Genomic DNA, 24,786 nt, shown 5'->3' with positions numbered 1-24,786 from the left:
GTTTCTCAACGCTTATCCTCTATTCATGGATCTGAAGTGCCTGAGAAGGAAATTTTTTGTCAAAAAAATGAAATTAAACTGAATCTCACTTGGGTGACCTACTACACACTTTTGGCTCCTGCTTTATTTTTCACAATAAATTTTTTTTTCACTTTTCTTTGCTGTGTATGAGGTCTACAAAATTCCCAATTAGATGGGACTGCTTGAAAAGGAAGACTGTAGAAGCATCACATTGGAAATATGCGGTGTCTATTTTGCCACGTAACTATCTTTACCTAGTCATTTCTTATTTGTAGTTTTCTGACAGCAGTTATAAGAGGCAATTTTAATATTTCAGAGAGTGAAACAAAAATCTGAAGGACAGTGGTGTTCAAACAAAATAAAATAAATTGTATAAAAATAAATCAAAGAAAGGATTTATGGCAAAGGAATCCAAAAAGATTTATATTTGAAATATTTTTCCTTATTTCTTTGCTTTATACCATTTAGAATACATTACAGATAATTCTGTACTTAAAACTCAGTTCAAATAAATCTCATAAAAGTGACAAATTCAATATACATTTAAAAAGGAATCTGATAGTAGAATATAAAGTTTGATGAATAGCATCCTAATGTCAAAAGGAGTTCTAAGTATAAATGACTATGCAGTTAACAATTTAACCTGAATTTAGTTTTTTTCTTCAAGATTATAGGCAGCATCTGTAACTATCTCAAAAAAATATTTTTAAAATTTTGAAACACTGTCAGTTTTTAGAAAAACTTTCTAGATTGATGAGAGAAACTACATGCAGAGAAATTAAGAAACTGCATGAAGAAAACAACTATGATTCTTGGCATTTTTGTAGAAATTTACCTTCAAAATATTTTTAGAAACATTAAACTAATGAAACCATGTGATGTACTTATAAAGTTCATCAACAGTTTGAACTGTTATAAATAAAAAAATTATGACACTGTATTTCAACCAAGCATAACCTTAAATGATAAATTTGCAGATATATATTAAGGAATTGCTGCCATTGTGGACATGATGAAAAACTGTTAGAAGAAAGTTTAAATAAGACTATTAACTGACTGAAGATTTTATTAGGAAATTCATAATTACAACCCACATCTACTGTGTTGTAATGCCAAAAAGCATTAGACTTAGGAGACTAATAATCTGTAATATTCAAGAGCATTTACCCTCCAGTAGTTCATAACATTAAAAAAAAATCTTTCCTATATTTTAGAACTTTGAAAGTCTTGTCCACCTCCCTCTTTGGACAAACAATGCTGCTAGTAGTTTTGTGCACTAAAGAATTAAAGCGACAAAGTTGAAGAATGAGAAAAAAGGAAGCCAGCTGTAGAAGTGGAGGGAGAAAACAAAAAAAGGTGGGAACTGCTGGGAGGGTCTGAGCTTTCCCAGGGAGGAAGCCACAGACCCAAAGGGAAACTAACTAAAAGCATCTTGCAGAGGAAACAAAACTCATAAAAATGATTATGAGAAATACTTCTCATTAAGACATAAGAAATTCAAAAGTTTCTCCTCTCAGTGGCTCCCAAATAAATGTAGATGCAAGGCATGCTCTAGTTTATGCTTTGGACTGAAGGTTAAAAGTATGGGATCTCTTGGTGCCCAACCGCAATGAGCATTCTACAAAGGGCAGAACCTGGTCTTTGGAATAAGAGGCTTTGAGGAAGAGAAGACACGGAATGACAGCAGAGTTTCAATCATTAAATTCCGGCTTCTTAAATAAGGTGTCACTTGATATCATGCCCTGATTCCACCTACAGATACAAAGGGCTCTCTCTCTCTGATATGCTGCCCTGATAGCAGGTGACTGTGAATTTGTTCAACACTGAATAACATATAAACAATAGCTGTACATATGCCAGGCTGGAAAAATGACTGGAGAAAAATGCAGGATCTTCTAACTTCTGAAAACATGTTCAAGTGGGACTTCATTCACAGAACAGTGTAAAAGAAACCACCGATTTCTTCGTTACCTTTATTATCTTTTATGTGGCCTATATGTGAATGACCAGGACTTTGTCTGTTGATCGGGTAGCTCTATAGAGAAGTAATATAATAAAGCAGTACTTATGGCAGAAAAAAGCAAACTTAGGCTTTCAGCCTGAAAATATTTGAAAATGACTAATACTTATGTTTTTAGGACACAAAGCTGTATAATACTCTGTAAAAGGAAACAAGTAATGTAGAATATTTCGCCAAACATAGTAATATTACAACAACGGTTAATAATAATTTTTACAACTTAGAGAATTTCTAGGAACTTTTATTCTCTTGAATCACAAGCTTATTAAATAATAGCCACTCAACAAATAACTCTTCACACTGTTAAAATGCAAAGTCAACCACCTCTCAAGGACAGAGAACAGAGCCAATAATACAAATCACATAGTGAGGTTTATTGTTCCAGCTAGCTGGGGTTCAAGTATCTGCCCGATGCAGTGGGCTTCAACAAGGACCCCGAGGACTAGGTACAGCAAATTCTTACTTTCATTTTGGCAAGTAAGCATTACTCAGCAAACTTCTATTATCTATAGAGTACACAACTATTTTGTTGTTGTTTTGGCCTACAACATCCAGTCCAACTCCCTGACAGTTACATTCCGGAGATCTTATTCCGGAGATGTAATCTTTGACAAAAGCATCTGGTTTTTCTGCTTTTCTTGTTCCTGGAAGAGGCCTAAGTTACTCAGAGCCTCTCATGGCAGTTCTCTGGCTAAGTGGGTCCTAATAACCGCTCCATCAAACAACAGAGAGGCTGTTTGGAAACACTAGGTAGCTGGTTGAGAGTCATACAGCTCAAAAGGGGTGAACTTTATCAGCTTTATTATTTTAAATAATGCAGTCTATATTCCTTTATCTGACTTCTTTTACTTAGTATATTTTTCAGATTTGTAGTTATGGTCAAGCATTTCAGTGGTGTTAATAACAATTCTCAAACTAGCTATATATAACAATTTCCATTAGTATTTTTTTTGAGATGCAACAGAAAAATTAAATCAAGGTTTAAATTATTATTATTATTATTATTGGATTTATGGCCACACATGATGGTAATCAGGGTTTACTCCTGCTGCACTCAGGAATTCCTCCTGGTGGGGCTTGGGGGAGCTTATGGGATGCTGTGGATCAAATTCTGGTTGGCCACATGCAAGGCAAGCACCCTCCCCACTGTACATCAAGGCTAACTTTAGCATCAAGACTTAAATGGAGAAAAAAATTCCAGGATTACTTAATAAGACAGTAATAAGATTAAAGTTCAATTAAAAAATTTACAAGTCCAAGCACTATTTACAAAATTTCAAAAATTGGCATATTAAGAATAAAGGAAAAGAAATATTTTCATATAAATACTTGTGGTAAACACAACCAAATCAGATTTTAGTATATTTTTCATATCACTCTTATTATAAATATTAAACGAAGGAAAAAAGCATCTTCCAAGAAATGTAAAACTCAATGCAATGGCACTGATTCTGGTACTTCTGCGACTACTAACTAAAGCTTAGTTCAGCCAAGTACTAATTCAAGGCAGGTGCGGTAAGGAAGATGTGTGAGTACCCACACTCTCCCCTAAAAAACCAGAACTTGTGAATGCTCAGCAGGAGTCTGTAGGCCTAGGTTCTGGAGTTGCTTGCTGTGGTCTCAGAACCTAGATTATCCCTATGACAAACAAGCCAAGGCCATGCCTTGCATAAACAATGTGCATGCCCAGAGTTCTTTAACCCAAAGAAGGGCCTGGATTAATGAGAACTGGGTATTGCCTCACATCTAGAGAAGGCAACTACATGCAAAGCTGCCTGAGGGAACTCTCTGGATTGTTTGCATTTTGTTTAATCCATTTGAACATTTTGATATCTCCATGTTGCAGTAATTAGACCCGAAGCCCAGTTAACATAATAATTAGACAGAGCTAACTGTTCCATTGCCCAGATTCTTCAACTTCTGTTTTGAAGCTTTGCAAGTGTATTCTTAACGTCTCTCCTGGATTGAAAGCATCTTTGTGGGTTAGTCACCTTGGAAAGCTGGGATCTGAAAGTCTCTAATACAGGGTTGACTGAGCAAAGAGTGGGACCATAAATATACTGAGTTGCAGGTATTAAGGCCAGACAGTCCTCTGACTATAATGAGACATGTGAACGTGAGCAAATTTAACCATACAACAAGCAAAACTGAGTAAATTATGTATCAGGGGCTGGCCTTATTCAAGAAATACAGGGTTTTTGGTATGGATAATGACATTCTGGCAGAATAAGTGTTATAATCTCTAAATCTCAGCTCGCTCATTTGTAAAACTGGGATAGTGTGCACAGATTTATATGACTATAGTGAGGGTAACATGACTGAAACGTACTAAGGGCTTAGTGTCAGGAATGATGGCACTGAATAAATATTGGCGACAATGACAAACCGTCAATAATTTATGACTGCTGTGCAGACACTTACTAAAGGCCACCTGATCAGGTCTCTATTCCATAATACCCAACAAAAAAACTATAGTATGGCTTGTGTTAGAGTTTGGTTTTCATTTTATTTGTAATAGATATTTTTGTTAGTCTTCAGTTTGATAGAAATTCTACTCATATCTTACAGGGAAGGAAGTGTTCAATGACCGAGAATTACCACATTACTACTATAAATAAAAATATAATATTTAATGACATACTTGGGGCCTAGTATTAAGTAAAGTAAAGTAAAGTAAAGGCCCTCCTGTTGATCATCGATTTGCTCGAGCAGGCCCAGTAACGTCTCCATTGGAGACTTTGTTGTTACTGTGTTTGGCATACCGAATACGTCATGGGGAGCTTGCCAGGCTCTGCCGTGCGGGCGAGATGCTCTCGGTAGCTTGCCGGGCTCTCCGAGAGGGGCGGAAGAATCGAACTCGGGTCGGCCATGTTGGCTGCGTGCAAGACAAACGCCCTACCTGCTGTGCTAACTAAAAAAAGTTAAAACTCTTAAAAATATTCCCTTTCTATAAACTTGCTTAAGTAAATGCAAGGGTTCAACTCAATGTCATGCTTTGGAAATCTTAAAGAATTTCAAAACAGAAAATTACCTTACTCTGTCTGATGGTTTTAGTACCTGGCGCATGGCAGACTGCTTGAGCATATCTCCCAGCACCATGAATCAGAACCTGGATTACCCAGCCATGGCTCATATTCTCAAAACAACAAATGGCTACTCTAATCCAACAGAGAGCTCTTACAGAATAATCATCTTACTTTCCTTTTAGGTTGTAGAATGTTTAAATGCATTTTCGATAAGGAAGAGTCCTCAGGCAGGTTCTAACAGGAAAAATGGGGGGCGGGGGAGGCATTTTCTCAACTTGCTGAATGAAGTTGGAAAGTTGGGAATTAAATACTTCTAGTAAATGAAGATGAAAAATAAATGCAATGCTCTGCAGGAAATAAAGAGCAGCGGAGTAAACAATATTCCACACTGGGTGGGTGGCTTCATTTTGCAATAGCAATTTCAGGGGTGATTAGATTTGAATGCCAGCTGTATTACTGAAAACCCCAAAGAAAGAGAAAAACCTTAATATTCATGGAGCACCTGAGAAAGCTCAGCTTCTAAAACGAGACTAACCACAACCTAAACACCAAGCACTTTATTAGCACTTTAAGCTTACTACCCACAAACTGGGCATTACTGTTGAAATTTTACTTTGCAAATTACTGGTTATGAGATGTTAAGAGCTTTGTCCGGTGTTCTGGTTATTTGTAGGAGTCTGGATTTGAACCCAGGTCAACTTGATATCAACAGCTGCATTATTCGCAGAATAATGGAATTTAACAATGAATTATTTGAAACAGTTGCAGAAAAACTCTCTAAGTATTTAAATGGTGAGTCAGAATTATCAGAATGCTACTATAAATAAAAATGAGGGTAGCATTTAAAAAATACTAGTCATGGGCTCATTCTCCAATCTAGTCTTGGCCTACATTTCAACCTGAGAAGATTCCTCCCATCAGTAGAAGCCTGTTTTCTCTCTTGAACACATGCCGGTCTGTCTGTCTGTCTCCCTCTCCCCCATCACATTTTTTCTAACTAAACTTCTTTAATTATTTTATTTCATTAAAATAAAACTAGTTGAGGCCAGAAAAATTCTATGGTGGGGAAGGTGTTTGCGTTGCACCTGGATGACCTGAGTTTGATCCCCAGCATCCTATATGGTCCCCCAAGTACTACCAGGAGTAATTCCTGAGTGCGGAGCCAAGAGTAACCCCTAAACACAGCTGGATATGGCCCCCAAACAAAAATAAATAAAATTAAAATGAAACTAGCTCATGTACAGTGGTGTTCTCAGGACACTAGGAGGCCAGGAGAGGTCTGTCTGGCTCTTTGAGAAGGGTCTAGTAGGACCAGGCAGCTGTGAGCATGCTTTTGACTGGCTGATCACCATCAGTCTACTGTCAATCCCACCACATCCGCCAGAGCAATCAGCTTAAGGAACTCCAGAGAGCAGTGCCTTTTCAGCTCTATTCTTGCAGGCATACTTCCTGTACCCCTCAGGGCATCTTGTGACAATCTGAGCTATCCAGGTGCTTGCCTTCCAAGTTACCAAAGCTAATTTACTATGTGATTCAAACCTTGTTTTTAGTTTGCTGAAGAAGTTTAAGAACTTCAGTCAATAGGGGTTATTGGTGGTGGGAAATGTACACTGGTAAAGCAGGTGTTGGAACAATATATGACTAAAACTCAAACATGAACAACGTTATAACTGTATCTAACTGTGATTCAATTTAAAAAAAAATTTAAAAAGTTAGCCAAACCTGCCACAGAACAAATGAGATCTTATGCTTTGCCGCATTTTGTGGTCAACCTATTCCATTTTATTGTACATTTCATGTCAGCCTGGAATAAAGAATTTAAAGCTGAGACATGCTTTTTCTGAAACAAGAACTGTATTGAAAGTGGATCTATATAGTTTTCTGATCATAAAAAAGGACAGCGCTGATGACCATATTTATACTCTTCTCTGTAATAATATATCATAAGGGAAGAGTTAGCACATACTGATGTCAGAGCTGCCACTTTAAATAAATCAGAGTAATTGCTCTGGATTGCTACCAGATTATGGGAGGCAAAAGCAGATTAGGGGTCTGTCTGCACCATCATAGTAGTGACAACTCTTGACTTCTTCAGGTTTATACATGACTTACTCACTATGACTATGTTTTCAATGAAATATTGCTGGAAGCATTTAAAAGTGATGAAATATAATCATATCTGTACAGATACCACTCTATCCTTTGCAAAAAGAAGAAAAAAAGAGAATGCAACATTATTGTAAGATGTCACTAGCCTATTGGGTCATATGGGCTAATGTCTCCTTTAGCAGAAGAGATAGTGTGCTGTGGACCTGGTTAAGACAAAACCCATCATGAGTTGTAGAAAGAAACATCCGATTAAAAAAGAAACTCTCAGTTTTGAATACAAAGTATTTTCAGCAACTACCAAAGATTGATTAGTACCAAATACTACCCTTAAACTCTAGAATACAGTGGAAAGTATCTTGGAGTTTCTAATCTGAAAGAAAGTAATCCCCCCAAAGGGTATTTTTTCAGCGGGGGTGAGAGCACACCAGGCAGTGCTCAGGGCTTACTCCTGTCTCTGTACTCAGGGATTACTTGTGGCAGGTTCAGGAAACCACACGGAGTACCAGGGATTGAACCCTGGTTGGTCACGTGCAAGGGAAACACCTTACCAGCTATACGGGTGGTTTTTGTTCCAGGCCCAAAGTGTTTTATATACTTTTCTCCATATCCCTTTTCTTATGTAATGACACTTCAAGAATTCTCTCTAAGACAATTAGTAAAGATTTATCTGAGGAACTTCTATATGAGATACAGGAGACACACGAATTGCCTCCGGATGCTATTCAGGCTCCCTAATGGTCATGATCTAGAGACACACAGAAGAATCTCAGAACCTCGTTGCAGACATGCCACCAGATTTTGCACCAGGCTGATTTCACTGGGATGTCTCAGACAGGAGCAGGTGTCAACCCTCTACCTGCCCCCTAGGAATTCCTGTAGCTACTAACTTCCAGAAACCGATGAGAAAGAAGCCCAAGTAGGTGGGATCAGTGACAGCAAACTCCGGGTCTCAAGGGAAAGGGAATGGGCCAGTCCTTCCCATCTCCCAGTCCCTATGGAACCCTGGAGGTCACACCCATAAACTGCCTTCTGCTGCTATTGAAGCTCATTAACAGCCATGATCCAGAGACACACAAAGAATCTCGAAATTTACCATAGCTATTAGCAAGTAACTGAATTTGGAACATGTATTTCATTAGGACTCAATTTCTAATTCATAGTAAACAGATTACAATAAAATATCATTTATTTGATATCATTGATGAATAAAATATTGTTTATCTCAAAAAAAAAAAAAGAATCTCGAAACTGAGCAGCTTGCTGCAGAGATTTCTCCAGACTCTGTCTAAAATTTTAGAATTCCAAGAGTGGACATGTGACATCTATTCATAACAAGCAATACAAAATAAATTATCTAGCATCTGCCTTTTCAGCAGATTTCAGTGGTACTGGAAAAATTCAAAATAATGGTGGTGGGAAGATGTAATAGTGATGGGACTGGTGTCAAAATATTGAATGTAATCCATTAGTTTGAAAAACTTTATGAAAATAATTTAAAAAATGATATAGGAACATACTTTGCAAAGATATCTAAATGATTAGATTTAGAAAATAACTTGATGATGTCACAAAACCCAATCAAGACAGACTACCTTGACCAACACAATGCCTTAAGGACCTCTGCATGGAGCCCCTGCATGGGCCAACTCTGTGTTTCTGTCACTATCTAGTTACCCCTACAAGGCCATGTATAATGACATGCTGTTTCCACAACAAGTACCAGATCATCTCAAAAACAAGTGTAGTGAATACACTACATGGTAAATGGGTACTTCTTACATTTATAATGATCGGAACTATCATCCTCATTTTACAGGTAAGAACACAGAAAGGTCCACCAGTGATAACCAAATAAGGGTCACAAGTCACAATCAAGAAGGGGATGAAAGTTTTGGTCCTTCAGTACTTGCCATGGTATTTTTCTGGGTGCCATACAATCAGTTAGGTTGAATTTTCTACTTCAACTATGATTTGGTTCATTTACAAACCTTCCACTTCTTGCAACTTAAATATTTTGTCAATTTTAGTCTATGATAAAATTTTTAAAGGCAGTTTCATTGAGGTACTAAGATTTACAATGCTGTTTATTATTCTGTCCATTACATATATATATATCATTACATTACTGCACCATAACTATCACCTGAATGCCCACTTCCCTCCACCAGTGTCTCGAGCACCAACCAAGCCACCAGCCCCAGCCATGTATGCTCTGTTCAATGGACAAAAACTCCAGTTCCAGTAACTAGTCGTTTGCTGTTGCCTTACTCTGTTTCTTTATATCATTTATAAAAGAGATCTCTCTTAAAAAAAAAATCCTTTAAAAAAATTTTAATTGAAATACCATGAGACAGAGTTACAAAGCTGAACATGGTTTCACTGTACAATGTTTCAACACCCATTTCTCCACCAGCACTGTCCCCAGTTTCCCTCCCACCACCCTGTCCCAAGCCTGTCTCTAAGGCAGAGATATTCTCTCTGTCTCTATCTCTGTCTCTCTCTCTCCCTCCACCCTCCCTTTCTCTATCTCTCATCTCTCTAGATAACCTCGTCCCCACTCCCTCAAGAAAGAAAAAAACAACCCAGACAAAGAAGGGTGGGTGGAAATGAACCTGCGGTGAAACCCTGGTGTAAGAATGAAGGCACTAGTGGTAGGACTGGTGCTAGACCATAGTATGTCCAAAACTCAACGATGAATAACTTTGTAAATGGTACTGTAATTAAAAAAAAAAACCCAAAAGACAAATTTCTCAGCACTTTGCCAGTGTACATGGTACTCACTCACTCATGGTGTTTATGGTTGCCCTCTACTAGATTAAGAAAGATCTGTATATTACTACCTTGCTAAGGAAGGGATTTTATACTTTTTTAATAATAAATTAATGTTCATTTACATTTAATGTTCTAGTATACGGTAATGTTCTATTTTTATTGAGGGTTTTATTTCTCCCACAGTTCAAAATCAGGAAAAATGCTTTTAAAATGTTTTTTAATGACTGTTTTAAGTTCCATCAAATACATGCACTATTGTGTAATCACACTGTTTGTACAGATTTGCATAGGAAAACCATACTGTTGTCAATTTTTAGTCATTAGAAGCACCACTATCATTTAATACTATTGTGCTAATATATATTTCCTTAGACTTTACTGAAGAACTGGAATTACTGTTCCAAGGATAAGAGCATTTTTAAGGCTTCCACTACAGATCATTAAAGTACTTTCCAAAATGGCTGTGCCAATTTTCTCTCACCAATAGTGCATGAAATTACCAACACTGCTACACTCACATTGTCGTACATTTAACTGTTGCTTTATGATAAGCAAATACATTCCTTTTAATTTATATCTCTGTGAGGTACAAAAATTGTTTACACTTACATTTCTCCTTTTCATCAACAGTTACTATAGAAACATGCCCCTTTTACACTGTCTTATTTTTAATTCTGATACACAGGTTAGAATTATTTTAATTGTTTAATAAGTACTGACTAAACTATGGCTTATTTTATCATGGACTATGAACACAATTACTATCTGTCACTAACCAAAACAATTTTTTTACAACACTTTGTTCAGAAGAATTATTTCCAATATTAACCACAACTAAGATCATATAGCCAAAACTGATATTTGTAGCACAATTAAAAGAATGTTAAGAGGTTAGAGAACAATGATAAGATGTATAAAAATGTTTCCAGATCAAATTGAAAATTTACTTTCTTTATTCAAATTCATCCAAATTTAATAATCCAACAAACTTGGGCCATTCAAATTAAACCTGAAGATTACAAAAAAGTGCTAAGTGTAAAAACAGTGAAAAGTGACATCAAATTCTTAACTGAAATTCTGTACTCACTGGGCATTCTAACTCTGGAGTATCTAAAACATAAACATAAGTAAGTAGCTTATAAACTCTAATCAAGAATGAATCAGAATGGGACAGGGAGATTGCCCAAAGGGCTGGCACATGCTTTGCAAGCAGTAATGAAGAGGTTCTAGTCCTGGTAACCCTGAAAAACACAGAAAGCAATTCCTGAGTAAGAAGTAACCCCCAAGCAATATCTGGTATGTCCTACAAAACAAATAAAAATCAGCAGTCTAATGGCCAACAGTGACGGTGATCAAACAGAACAACAACATATCCATCTATTCTATTTGAAAGAGTATGTAACTTATGGGCTTTAAAGCATGGACTGACAGGAGAAAAACTATAAAAATATGGTAATATATTATCCCTTGACACCTGGTTTGGAATATTAGTCAGGTAAGAAAGACAAGATCCCTTACTTATTTTTTCTATGAATATCTCAATCTTGAGTCTTAAATTTGATTACCCTTTAAGGGAATGTATCATCAGTTATCAAAAGGGTACCAAGATATAAGAGTGAACGCATTTCAGGGCTGGAGCAAGAGCACAGCTGCTAGGGTGCTGTCCTTACAGGCAGCCAACCTGGGTTCGATTCCCAGCACCAAAATGGACCCCTAAGCCAGAAGCAAGCACTTAGCACAGCTGGGTGTGGCCCCTTCCTAAGCACCCCCCCAAAAAAAACAATGGATACATTTTATGAGTCCTTTCAATGTTTGAGATTACCTTAAAATTCTTCAAACACTGAAAATAATTTGTTTAAGAACATAGTAATTCTCAGATTATGAGCATTTCTTCTTAAAAACTAGTTGCACTACCTTATGATATTTATAGTAGTGTTTCAATGAAGCTAGATGCCAGCTGATTTTGCACTTTGCAGATATACTGCAAAAGGAATGGGGGAAACCAAATAGTACTCAGAAGGTCTAGTGGCCCCACTGACATTATTAGACTGCTGATTCTGTGCAAAGGCCCAGAAGTATGACGTTCCCTTGACCCTTTAGTGCTGGGGATATCCAGGCCATTCTTGTGGTCCTGGAGTGGGACAGGAAAGGGGGATTCAGGTCTGCACCAGGGGGCAAAGTGGTGCCAGGAACTGAACCTGCGCCTACCATGTGCCCAAATCACTACTATCTCCTGGATCCATACACAAATCACTTCATCTGGAATCCTGTAAAAAATTGTCCCCTTTAATTTAGTAAATACACAATTTTATAATGTAATTCTTAAATATGTCTCTTATCTATACAAGATATCTGGAATGTTTAAAAGCTGTGTGCTTAGGGGTTTATTTTGTTAGAAAACCCCTTAAAATTATATGTATGTCAGGACTAGAGCTATAGTATATCAGGTAGGGTGTTTGCCTTGCACGCAGCAGACCCGGGTTCAATTCCCAGCATCCCATATGGTTCTTCGAGCAACGCCAGGAGTAACCCAAAAAGCAATATCTATCTATCTATCTATCTATCTATCTATCTATCTATCTATCTATCTATACACATACATATATATATATAATGCATATATATGTGTGTGTGTGTGTTGCTTCTGTTCTACTCACCTTAAATAATTCATCCTTAAGCACAATACAATGTTTAGGCTAAATTTTTCTTGTCTTTCATGTCTAGGAACAATTAGTCTACATCTCTTATGCTATATTCCTTCATACTCTTTCAACTTCCCAAATATACCTGCTACCACAAATAATTCAAATTTCTTCACTTGAATTCTCTAAGAATTACCAACTCTACTTCAGAAATGGTTTAGTAAATATCTCTGGAATATAGCTGCCTGTATAAAAATGCTAGATGTCAAGTTATGAACTCTCTATGTTTGGGCATATCCCTCAATTTTCCTGAACTAGTTTCTGCATATGTAAAGAGATTATAATAATAACTATTTGCATAATCCAGTGTTTTAAGTTACAGGTAACAGAAAACACTCCAGCTAATTTAAGGATTAGAGACAATTTACTGAAACAACTGACTTGTTTAGTGTGACTTTCAAACCAAGTGTCTTATGTTGAAAAAAATACATGGAACAAAAGAAATTGGAATCAGATAATTAGTGATCCATGAAGTTGACAGATTTTCACATCAACTCATAAATTATTAACATAAATTATAAAGCCCTTCAGTAATCCTCCACATTTTAATAAACTAATTATCTTCCACATAAAGTACTTAGCACAATGTCTAGCACATGGTAATAATAAATGTAAGCTATTGATCTTATAATGGACTAATACCACATAGAGATACTTGGTTCTAACATCTACTGACAATGATGAAATCTGTTCTATATTTTTTATTTGTTTCAAGTTGCAGTGGTGGGCTGTGGTGTTGGGATGCTGGGATTAGTTGGCAGTAGTAGTGATGGTGATAGTGGTAGCACCAATAAGGAGAGAGAGCAATAGGGCTGTGTTGAAAGGCAGATGGCCCAGTAAAGCTATTAAGGTCTTCGTCCACATGATGAGAGAATTAGCATAAATGATCCACAGGCCATTCTTCTCAATTCTGTTCTACTCCCTATATATATGAAATCTCTTGTCCAACTGATAAAAGTAGTGATTGCCTTCATAGTTAAAAAGAAAAGCAAAAACACTATCAAGGAATGACAAACTTAAAAATATAACAAGATAAATGGTTTTACAGCAAAAAAATACTTCCTATTCTATTGTACAGATCAAATAAGTATAACAACATTCTGTTCAGTACTGAGTGTATATACAAGTTATGTCTTATATTTTTACAAACCTTCAAATCTAATCAATCATCTTTAAATGATGCCAACATCAGTAATTTCTTACTTTTAACATAATAACTTAACAGGAATTAATTTTTCCTATACTTTGCTAACTAAAATAAAATTTAAAAAACCAAGACCTTCATGTTAACAGCTTGAGTAATAAAAAAAAAACATTTACAGTAGTCATGAAACAAATGAAAAAAAATAGTACAATGGAAAAACCCCAGTATTCTTACCCATTTCCAACTGCTACAATGAAGCAAGATTTATAATGATGTAGTTATGAAAAAGGAGATAGAAATTTGTTCCACACTTGAACTACGCAGGCTTTTATTTTTGCCATTTAATTTATTTATTTATATTTTCCAATTTCCCCCTTATACTTTCTTACACTTTATATAAACACTGAGGATTACAAAGTTGTTCATGATGATTTGTTACAGGCATTCACTATTCCAACACCAATTTCACCATTATACCTTCCCTCCACCACTTTCTCCACTTTTCCCAACCACCCTAAAGTCTGCCCCACAACAGGCCTCCAATAATTTATTTTATATTGCTTATTATCAATAATTTACTAACAGAATGATCAAAAATTGTCGTATCTCACCTACAAGTCACTGAGTCCTTATATAAGAGATTGCTAAGATGTTAAAGGTCAAGCCTTCCTTGTTTACATTTTGTTAATTGAGATTGGTTGCCCTATTCAATCTAGTGTACCACTACTAGATTATCAGTGTTGCTGAGTTTGAGATGTTGCTCCAAGAAGTCTGGAATTCTTAATGGGTTGATATGGCGGGAGTTACATTTTCAACTGGGTGGCAGCTTTGGCGTAATGTACATGTCTCCCAGGGCTTCCAGAAGCACAGGGAAATGGGAGGGTGTGTTTGTGTGTCAGGGTGGTGGTGGAGGGGGGGGAAGGAATGGGCAAGGAGGGTAGGGAAGCCCATCATGACTCTGGGCTCACTCCTTTTTTAAATAAACGTACAAAAAGAAGAACTGGTTATATCAACTTTATGATAAAAAATATTCTAAAACAATATGAGAATGAAAAAATGCTAGATATGGAGAAAACAGTAAGAAGTGCCCCCCCCCCCCAAGTTATGTGAGGGCTATATAAAGTGGCTAAGGATCTTGACCATTATTTAGGCTTTAGGAATGACATCAGGAAAACTTGTAAATTACACATATTTTGCGGATGATACTACATGATACTTTTCTGATGTCTTGCCACTTTATAGGTCTTTCAGTATATAAAAGTCTACAAATTCAAATACAAATTAGTGTGTAATTAAAATGCCTGAATTCAAACTTTAAAAAAAAATTAAATTTTCTTAAAAGAGCCAAGGGACTTCAACTCAAAGAAAACTAACCTCCAATTTATGATGGCCATTTATATAATCTTCAATATAAAGTATTGTAACTAGCATTGTAACTAACATTTGTCTTTAATAAAATTTCAATGTGTTTTTTTCTGCTATCCTACAAACTTTGTTGTGCACAACCATGTTATTAAAGTTTTAGCACATAAAAACTTTTAAGATTCTATAGTCTTAGATTAAGATTTATCTTTAAACTACTTGAAAAGTACTTTACATTTTAAATGACTTTCCTAAGAATACTAACACAAAATAATCATAAGCTAAATTACTTTGTGGAGGTATAAGCAGATCCGATCACTTTGGAAACAATACATTCATAAACTATAAACTTATGCAGTAAGACCATCTGGGCACATTTCTGCAAAAGTAACAAAAACAATTTAGAGACTGAGAACACTTAAGCATGAAGACAGACTGTTTTGGTATAGCTATGGAGTAACTTTTAGGATTACAGCTGAGGGGAAACTTATGTTTCTCAATGCTTTTTGCTTGAGAAGTGGTCTAAAAAGAAAAGAGGGCAGTGCAGTGCAGAGAATTCAATGCTGAATGATTGTCATCCATTTAATCTCACCAACTCAGCAGTCACTCACTTCAAATTTAATAACATCAAGTACACATACAGGGAAAATTATTCAAAATGTCATACTTTAACTCTGAACAGGAATTGTGAATAAGTTATCAAATGAAAAGGAAATTGAAATTTTAAACATGCAAAGAAAGAGTTGGCTTTAGAGTGCTAATAACGGGGAAAATGCTATTACTTCTAATGTAAGCAAAAGGTTTATTGGTACTGAAAAGTTAAAAAAATAAAGTTTAACAATGCCCTTGTTACCATCAATTTAACTATCTCATTTTTTTTCTGGGTTTTGGAGCATGATAAACAGTGTGATGCTCAGGGGTACTCCTGGCAGATGTCAGGGGACCATGTGGTGCCTGGGATAAAACCTGTGCATCCTACAGGCAACGCATGTGATCAGTCCAAGACACTATCAGTCTGGGCCGCTGGCACCATTTTTTATTCAGTTAAAATATTCATAAGCTCATGCAGAGGGACAGTGATTTTTTAAAAAATATTCTTGGATTGTCAACTGAGCAATTCAGGATATTTACTATGTATTTCATATCTACATATATGATACAACTCAGTATTAACAATCATAATCAAATTCCTAAAATTCCAAAGTGCTGTAAAAAAAAAAAAAGAAGAAAAAACCCCTAGTGCCTCTACACCCAAATAGATGTTTGCAAATGAATCAAAGAGAAAAGCACTCAGTTATTCAGAAGGTCTTCTAAGGACATGTAAGATTAGGAAACATTGCTATAATACTTCTATCGGGTTATCAGAAAAATGTAGACATAAGCAAAAATGTACTTGCCTGTTATTGTTACCTAACTAGATAACCTATTTTTATTTCTGTGTTTGCTTGTTTTAGGACCACTTCTGGCAATGAATACTAAGGCTACTCCCTTCTCTGGGCTCTCTAGTTTCTCCTGGCTGTGCTCTGGGAACCATACATGTAGGCAATTGGACAAGGGCTTTCAAAATTCAAAATATGTGCTCAGCCCTTTGTGCCATGTATATGATCTTCGATACTCTAAATTTTAGGCTACTGTGAACAACTTTTAAGAGGAAGGATTTATAGTCAAATACTGAACAAATCTATTGGCCTTACTGAATTTTTTTAACCACAGAAAATACCCTACACACTAACACATGCAAGAGAAAAGCTACAATTTGATGGTTCTACTTGAGACTTGGCAGGGCGATTAGCTCTTGAACACCAAGAATCAGGATTCAGAATTCTGGAACAGAGACCAAATAACCTGACAAGACCTTTGCTACTCAACTTCAATTTCAATCTCATTCCCCATAATATCAAAGTGTGCTAAAGCTAAAAATATGATTATTCCACAGAAATTACTAGGAAAAGAATCTTACCTTGTATTTGATGATACAGTTCAGGCACAGAAGACTTCTCTATACATTACACAATAATCATGAGAACAATCCAATTACCAAAACGAAAAGCATTAAGTTGCCAATAAGAAACCTGTAAAGTTTTAGGGACTATACTTCCATTACTATGCTTTTAGCTAAGCTATATGATCTATCATGAATGATTCAAACTAATGCTTGTTTATAGCTAAAATAAAACTTGTCTTCTGTATGTGACTGAGGTGTGTCTGGAAGAAGTATTTTATTGTAAATAAACTTAAGGGCCAAATAGAAGAAAGTTGAAAAGGCAGGTGCATAACTGTTGAGTTGTTTCAGTTTCAGAGGAATAAAGTAAATAATTGTACTGGAATTTTTTCAGTTCTGGGCATTCTGCCATACAGGAAGGGTGTGTAATTACTGAAGCTAACATGTCCATGAAAAAATGAAGTAATATCAATATATCACAGTTGGGCTCCAAATTTCCTTATTTCATTTCTAAAAATGAGGGCTATCTAATGACTCTCATTTAACTCCTTGATATTTAAATATCACTTAAGTTAATCTGAACACACAAGGGTAGAATTATAGTTTTCAGAAAAGTCAGAAAATACAATTTGAAAGGTGGTGTTCTCTTTCAATGCCTCCCTAGTGAAGAACAATGTAATTTTCACTCACCAAAGACTTTTAAAAAAGGAAAGGCAGTTTCCCTAGAGTTAAGAGGAATATACAAAAGATTAACATGTTTTACCAAATTTATTCTTATGATTTCATGTTATCTGAGTTGGCTCAACTTTAAAGCTGGATTTCCAACTTCATAAATCATAAACCAAAAATAGGAGCATGGGAGGTTTGTTGAAGAATAACAAATGGAAGAATAACAAATGGAAGTTAGAGTGCCTAAGGAGTATGGTCAAGTTTAAATATATCTCAATTATTCAAGCAACTTTAAGCTAGAAGATGAAGGAGTTTAGATATAAGGATATATAGTTATAAAGATAGATATATAACTGTATATATGATTGACCATATAGTTTTCTAGTTTCTGTACAAGATCACATTCTTTAAATGATACAACTAAGACAATGCTTCAAACTGGTAATAATGGTATAAACATCTCACAGTTTCTATGAAATTAACATTACACACATCTAATGTCCAACAGGATGGCAGCAAATTTGAGATAAACAGCCAATTTCTATCAAATTTTAATTCCTCAACATCCAAAGGTCTACTTCAAGGATAAAATACTGAATCAATTTCCCAAGAGGAGACAGGACCTCGTTTGAATACTGTGCATTATTTTAAACAGGCATAGATGACCGTCAAGATTTTCAAATTTAAAAAAAAACTTCTTCATTTTTAGCATCTATATTCATCTTAAACTCCTAGAATAGCATTAAAAGTTGAATTGACTAGTAAAACCTGCAAATAATGATCCTGATCAGAGCCTACGATGGCTTAAATTCTAATTGGCACTTTCTGTCATTTCAGATGAATCTAAAGATCACATTACTTCATTATTCCTAAGGGTCAATCTTTAATTTCTCTTAAAACAATATATACTTAACTTAAAAGTACTCCTCTAGTGTTTGCCAGGTTCATAGGTTCACATAAAACTGGTGAATATCACTGAGATAACCATATCCTCTTTTTCCCCTACATTTTAATTTTCAACCAAGAGATTAAATTCAGTAATATCCATGTCATTATTTCACCAGCAACATAAAAATAAATTTCATTTGCTCCATGCAGAGGATATTTTATTTCTCTAGCAAAACGATAAAGTATAATTCAAATTATTTTTGGGTCAAGAATGTAAATGTGGGCAGATCATTTATTAGAGATTATCCAAGATTCTATTGCTTAGTAAAGGACCCAGTTGTTGAAAAGTAATCTGATAGTATTAATCAACCTGTTCCTTCCAAACATTTGTTGCAAGTATATTTAAGTATATTAAGTATATTTAAGTTTCTGGGAAGAGCCATATGCCATGTGTGTGAAATAATATATAAAATATGATTTTATCCTTAAACAGGTGATTATGGAATCCAAAGGAACTCACGAGAGAGTTAAAACAGCCATACAGTGCTAAGAAAGCTTGTGAAAGCTTTGATTTGAGTCTACTGAATACAGTTTCAGAAAAATAGTTGTACTTAGAAAGTAGCTTTTTTTTCTTTCTGAGACAGAGAAAACTTTTTCTCTAATGGTGTGGATACACATCTACCTGATTGACAACATGGTGGAAGTCAATAATGACAATGTGGAAATTTATCACTTTATGAAAGGAAGAATGTAAATCTCAGTATTTGCTGAGGGAGAGGAAGCCCTGCTGGTACTAGAAGATCTTAGTGTAGAAGTCTAATACAGTGGTTCTCAAAAGTTTTCCAAATGTGGCCCTCTTCTGTCCTTGTTTCCTTCCTCTGACCCTCAAAGCAGATAATAAACCAATACCCCTATTCTTGTCTGTTGTCCCCTCACTTACGTGATTTTCACCTGCGGGTCCAATAGATCACCCAAGTCTGAATCCTGGCTGAGAAATGTTTGTGTGGTGGGGGAGTAGGAGGGAGACTATACTCAATTCTCTACTCTGGGCTTCCTCCTGGCTCTGTACTCAGGGATCACTCCTGGAAAAGCTTGAAGGACCTTATGTGATGCTGGGGATCACACCTGGGATGGTCCCATCAAGGCAAATCAAGTGCTTTACAAGCTGTACTATATCACTATAGTCCCAGTAACAGTTTTTCTGACACCATGTGTCCAGTATCTGATATTAGCATATTGAATATTTATCAACAAGCTGTTACTGGTTGCTTGTCTTTACTTTTCTACTATTTATGATGATTGAGCCAAGTGACTATGTATAGGCTGTTTAGAAATTAGGACTTGCTTACTCAAGCAGAAACCAGATATTTATTCTCTAAATTCATGTGTGTCCTAAAGGATATGTTACTGCTCAATTCTTTAGCCAAGTTCTTGACATTACATTTGGCAGTACACTTTCTCAGCATAAAGATATTAAATATTTAGGAAGATTTGTCTACAAATCAGTGTCCAAAAGAAGATCTACTAAATTCTTATAGATAACTAAAGGTGACCAACACTGCCTAACAGCTTTTCTTCATCTGTATAAATAATAATAGTACTATTTGCATTAACTATAAGCACTTATTAAATGTCAGTTATTTTTGTATGCATTTTACATGGGTTAATTTAATTTACCAATAAATATACCCATTTTATAGAGGAAACTTAGAGTCATAAAGAGATAAAAACTATAATGGGAAAGCGGGACCTCTGATCGCTGTACCCACATGATGAAAAATGCTTCCTGGAACACAGACACTGCTATAATCTGTAGTTTGATATCTGCAGAGCTGATGCTATCCTCTCTTAGCTATGGACACTATAGGGAATGAAGGGTATGTTTTTTTAAAAAAAAATAGCTACATTTCAAAGAACACTAACCTTTGGTACAAAGCATGACCCAATAAATAATTTAAAAAGCACCTAACAACAAAGAATGTCACATTTTGACAAGTATTTGAAAGTAAAAAATATATATAAGCTGAAGAGAAATTAGTTTTCCAACTATTACCTAACTGTTCCATACTTAGGATCAGGCAGATGATAGAAAATGATTAATTTCAGGAAAGTTCTGAAAATTTTTTATTCCAACTATGGAAAATTAGAGCATTCTGCCTGGTACCACAAACTAACATCCTAAGGGAGCTAGAATTTACTATTTAAATCAGGGAGAATATCTTGGAACAAGGATATATGATATCTTGGAATAAATAAAATGTGAGTACAGAATAGTGGTAAACAAATTTTTTGGGGGGAGATGGGTCTGAGTTACAAAAGATGGTACTCAATGGGTACTCAGTGGTTACTCCTGGCTTTTTGCTCAGGGACCATTCCTGGCAGGAGATCATACATGGTGATGGGCCTCAAACTGGGGCTGGTGGCATAAAAGGCAAGTGCTTTTTTTGTGTACTGTCTACTATTACACTGACAAACAATTTTAAGAGAAATTTGGATGAAAACTGCAATGTCTATTAATTGATTCGGATTCTTATAACAAGAATTAGAGCAAAGTGTATATTCTATCAATAAAAATCAGGAGGTATATAATGAATCTTCAGATAGATAAGTCTGCTTCATTTCCAGCTACCTTAGAAACTAGAACCCTTCTTGCCATCCCCATGAATATCCACTTAGAAAGAATACAATTGCCAAAAGATAAAATCCTGAAGTTATATCAATGAATTCAAACATGATAATCATGATGGATTTCTAAATTTCTTCCGAGGGCAGAGTTATCTGGTCTCAGAGTCCAAATGAAATGCTAAAATTTCTGTATTTACTATGCATGATTAAGATAATTCTGAGCACTTAAATAAATTTACCATATTTCACCAAAAAGCAGTGAAGCCTCAAATAAATCAGAGTTTTCTTATTTTACAGTTCCCCAGGGCAAACTGCATGCCCACATATACGCACACACACAAATATGCATGCATGTCCTCTAAGAAATTAAAACCAGATTTCACACATTCAAGGGAAATTCTTTACACTGAGGTACATCCCCAGTTTTTTAAGGCAAAACTTGACAACATCGACGACTTATAAGAAAAAGGATTTTCATCTCTAAATATGATAGAAACTGATGTAATCCATATTTTAGATAAAAATAGACAATATACTTGTTTCCTCTCAAATTCTTAATTCTTGGAATGTTTTGGAACTAAATTTCAGAGGAAAGGAAAATATTTTGATATTTTGCCACTTCAATAAGTTGTGAAATCACTGAAAACACAACTCTAATGTCAGACATATGTCATAGTTTTGGAGCAATCTTTAATTCATATACTTAGCTTAAGTTTCAGTAAACTAAATAACAAGCTATTAAATATTCCTTTAAAATTTTATCAACACTTGTCATTTGAAATGTTGATATTGATTTCTAAAAGAATATCTCAACAAAAATATGCCAGATAACTTCATCTCCTAAGGAAGAAATATAGCAGTTCAAGCATCAGATTAAAAAAATTAGTATGAGATTACCTCCACCAGAATAACCTTCAGGGAAAGCTCACTTGGTTTTATTGGGGGAGGGAGGGGAGGCAGGGAATAGGGGGAAGGAACAGAGAAGAAAATTATACCTTAAGTTTTGTATTTATAACCACTACATTAAGCTTTTAAAACTCAAGAAAACAAATTCAACGATTCAAATTTCTTCAAGCACAACAGATAAGAAACAATTTTAAAAGTTACTTGGGTTTGGTGAATAAGCAGTATTAAGTACCTTTTTAAAAAAATCAACATAAACATGACACTGAAGCAAACTGGCATGGTTTCACGAGTTTTAGAACATCAGCTCACAGAATGAATATACTTTGAATCAGACAAACACAACAAATATAGTCTTTACCCCAAATCCACAGGCAACCCTATAAAAATCCCTGTGTTAAAATGTTCAACACGGCTACAGATATTACAGATAATACAGGCCTCAAGCTGCCAGCGACCTGCTTGTGGGAAATGTGCTTCACAAAGCTTTGCGTGCATGCACACACTCTGCAATGTGGAGGAGACACAGACACCATCGATTTTGTCCTTACTTGCAGACGCACAAGTATCCTGCATGTTCCGATTCTGACTGGCACCTGGCGCGGCTCTACATGCCAGTCATCCCAATGTACTCAGGGATGTAAACACCTTATAATTAGAAAACGTGAAGGCGTCAAGGACGTTAGACAAATTTAAAAGGCATCCAAAGAAATAATTAATTATAAATTTCAGTAAAAGGATGTACCTGCTCCTTGACAGAAGCTAGAATAGTGGTGGCTGTGGTCTCGGGTTCCATGCCTGGGCCAATGGAGGCAGCGTCCTGGCGGGTCTGTGGTTGCCCCTCCTCCACCAATGCAGCCTGCTCAGGGGCTGGCATTCCTCCTGCAATCAAGCAGGCAAACAGTTCATATTATCTCAAGGGCCCCTGCGCAGGAACAGCCAGGTACTAAGGTTTTGCAAACGGTTGATAGGCTCTACTACGGTCTTTTACAACATGACGCTCACAACCCCTTAGAGATATTTGCTGGCTTTCAGAATCTAGGGCCAAAAGTATGGCTAGCAGCAGCAAATACTAACATGTAGTAGAGGGCTATTGATAATACTGAAAAGTATTTCAAGAAAATCAAGAGTAAAATTTGCATTTTTTAAAAAAAAGTTGGGAAGGAGGGCATTTATTTAAAAATATACTAAAGGGAGTAAAATTAGACACTCATTGAAACTAATATTTTCTAAACAGGTAATCAATAAGTATGATTATCATATGAAACAATATTAAACTCTAAAGCCTGCTTTAAGGGTCTATTTTCAAAGAATTATACACACAAGAAGACATTGACAAAAGTACCAATGCTTTAACCAATTACAAAAGAGGATTATGTGATAAAAAAGCAGAGTTTAAAACTAAAAGGATTCAAAATAAAATTCTGCTGTACCTGAACAGAGCTAATAATAACTAGCAACACTTATTTTTACTGTGCTGAAAAGATTTTTCTTTAAAGAATCTGAATATCCAAGGATGACAATAGGTAGGAGATACGCAGATGATAACAGAATCTATATTTCAGATCCATAGGTCACTGGGAAGACTGGATTCTTTGCAGAAGAAAAAGTGTCTTTCCTTAGACATCACATACTGAGAGAGTGTGCATTTGACACCAGTCTTACTCATCTAGTATGGACGAATTACAAATTTAAAAAAAGAAAAGTAAAAAAAAATAAAAGAAAGAAAAGGATGCCCACATCAAATTTTCATTTTCCATTTTAATAACTTGTTTTACATCACTGTCTCCTTGAACACATTCTTTCGTAGCACTAGTCTAATGATTAGTATATAAATATATATATATGTACATATCAGGTTCACAATTAATATTTACTGAGTAAATGAGTAAAAAGGGAACATATTTTTCTTGTTATTTGTCTTCGCAATATTATTAATAGTATTGTTTTATACATGCAGTGCTGTTTGCTACCCCATGCTCTCCATTATCCCAAGATCTACCCAACTCTACCCCCATACCAGCACCCTCAGATCATAGATCTATTACTGACCATATGCCAGGGATGTTTCCATTGGGGAATATTTGATCTCTTGCTGTTCTACTTTATACTCCACATATTAATGTGTTCACCTGGTATTTTGGCCCATGGCTCATTCCAGTATGGCAACTCTCACCAACTTAAATTATGCTCTTATAAGTCATCACAGCGTTCTTTTTAAAAATCACTCTACTGTTGGGGCTGAAGCGATAGCACAGTGGGCAGGGCGTTTGCCTTGCACGCGGCAAAACCGGGTTCGAATCCCAGTATCCCATATGGTCCCCTGAGCAGCACCAGGAGTACTTCCTGAGTGCAGAGCCAGGAGTAACCAACCCCTGAGCATCACCGGGTGAGACCCAAAAAGAAAAAAAAAATCCCTCTACTGTTTTGCAAGACGAGTGGGTGAAAGAGTTCAGGGGACTATGACTATAGTTCAGGCACTGTCTTGGGATATAACATGTAATATCATAACATTTATACTCTTGTAAGCCAATGCTACCTCAATACAAAATAAATTAAAAATACTGTGTTTTCACTTTTTGTCAACTTTCACAATGTTCATG

At 35.8% G+C, this 24,786-nt stretch overlaps 1 protein-coding gene across 7 annotated transcripts in view; it reads right to left on the bottom strand.

Moving 5' to 3' along the window:
* PKP4 (plakophilin 4) overlaps positions 1-24,786 on the bottom strand; it is a 285,729-nt gene that overhangs the window by 159,366 nt on the left and 101,577 nt on the right. For all 7 annotated transcript variants that reach the window (XM_056110157.1, XM_056110158.1, XM_056110163.1 and 4 more), the window contains exon 2: positions 22,929-23,065. In XM_056110157.1, coding sequence (XP_055966132.1) covers positions 22,929-23,060 — 132 coding nt within the window. In that variant the 5' untranslated portion in view covers positions 23,061-23,065. The remainder of the gene's footprint in view (positions 1-22,928; positions 23,066-24,786) is intronic.

This window comes from Sorex fumeus, unplaced genomic scaffold, assembly GCF_029834395.1.
Source record: "Sorex fumeus unplaced genomic scaffold, SorFum_2.1 ptg000009l, whole genome shotgun sequence".
Lineage (NCBI taxonomy): Eukaryota > Metazoa > Chordata > Mammalia > Eulipotyphla > Soricidae > Sorex > Sorex fumeus.
This window is presented reverse-complemented; position numbering and strand designations above follow the sequence as displayed.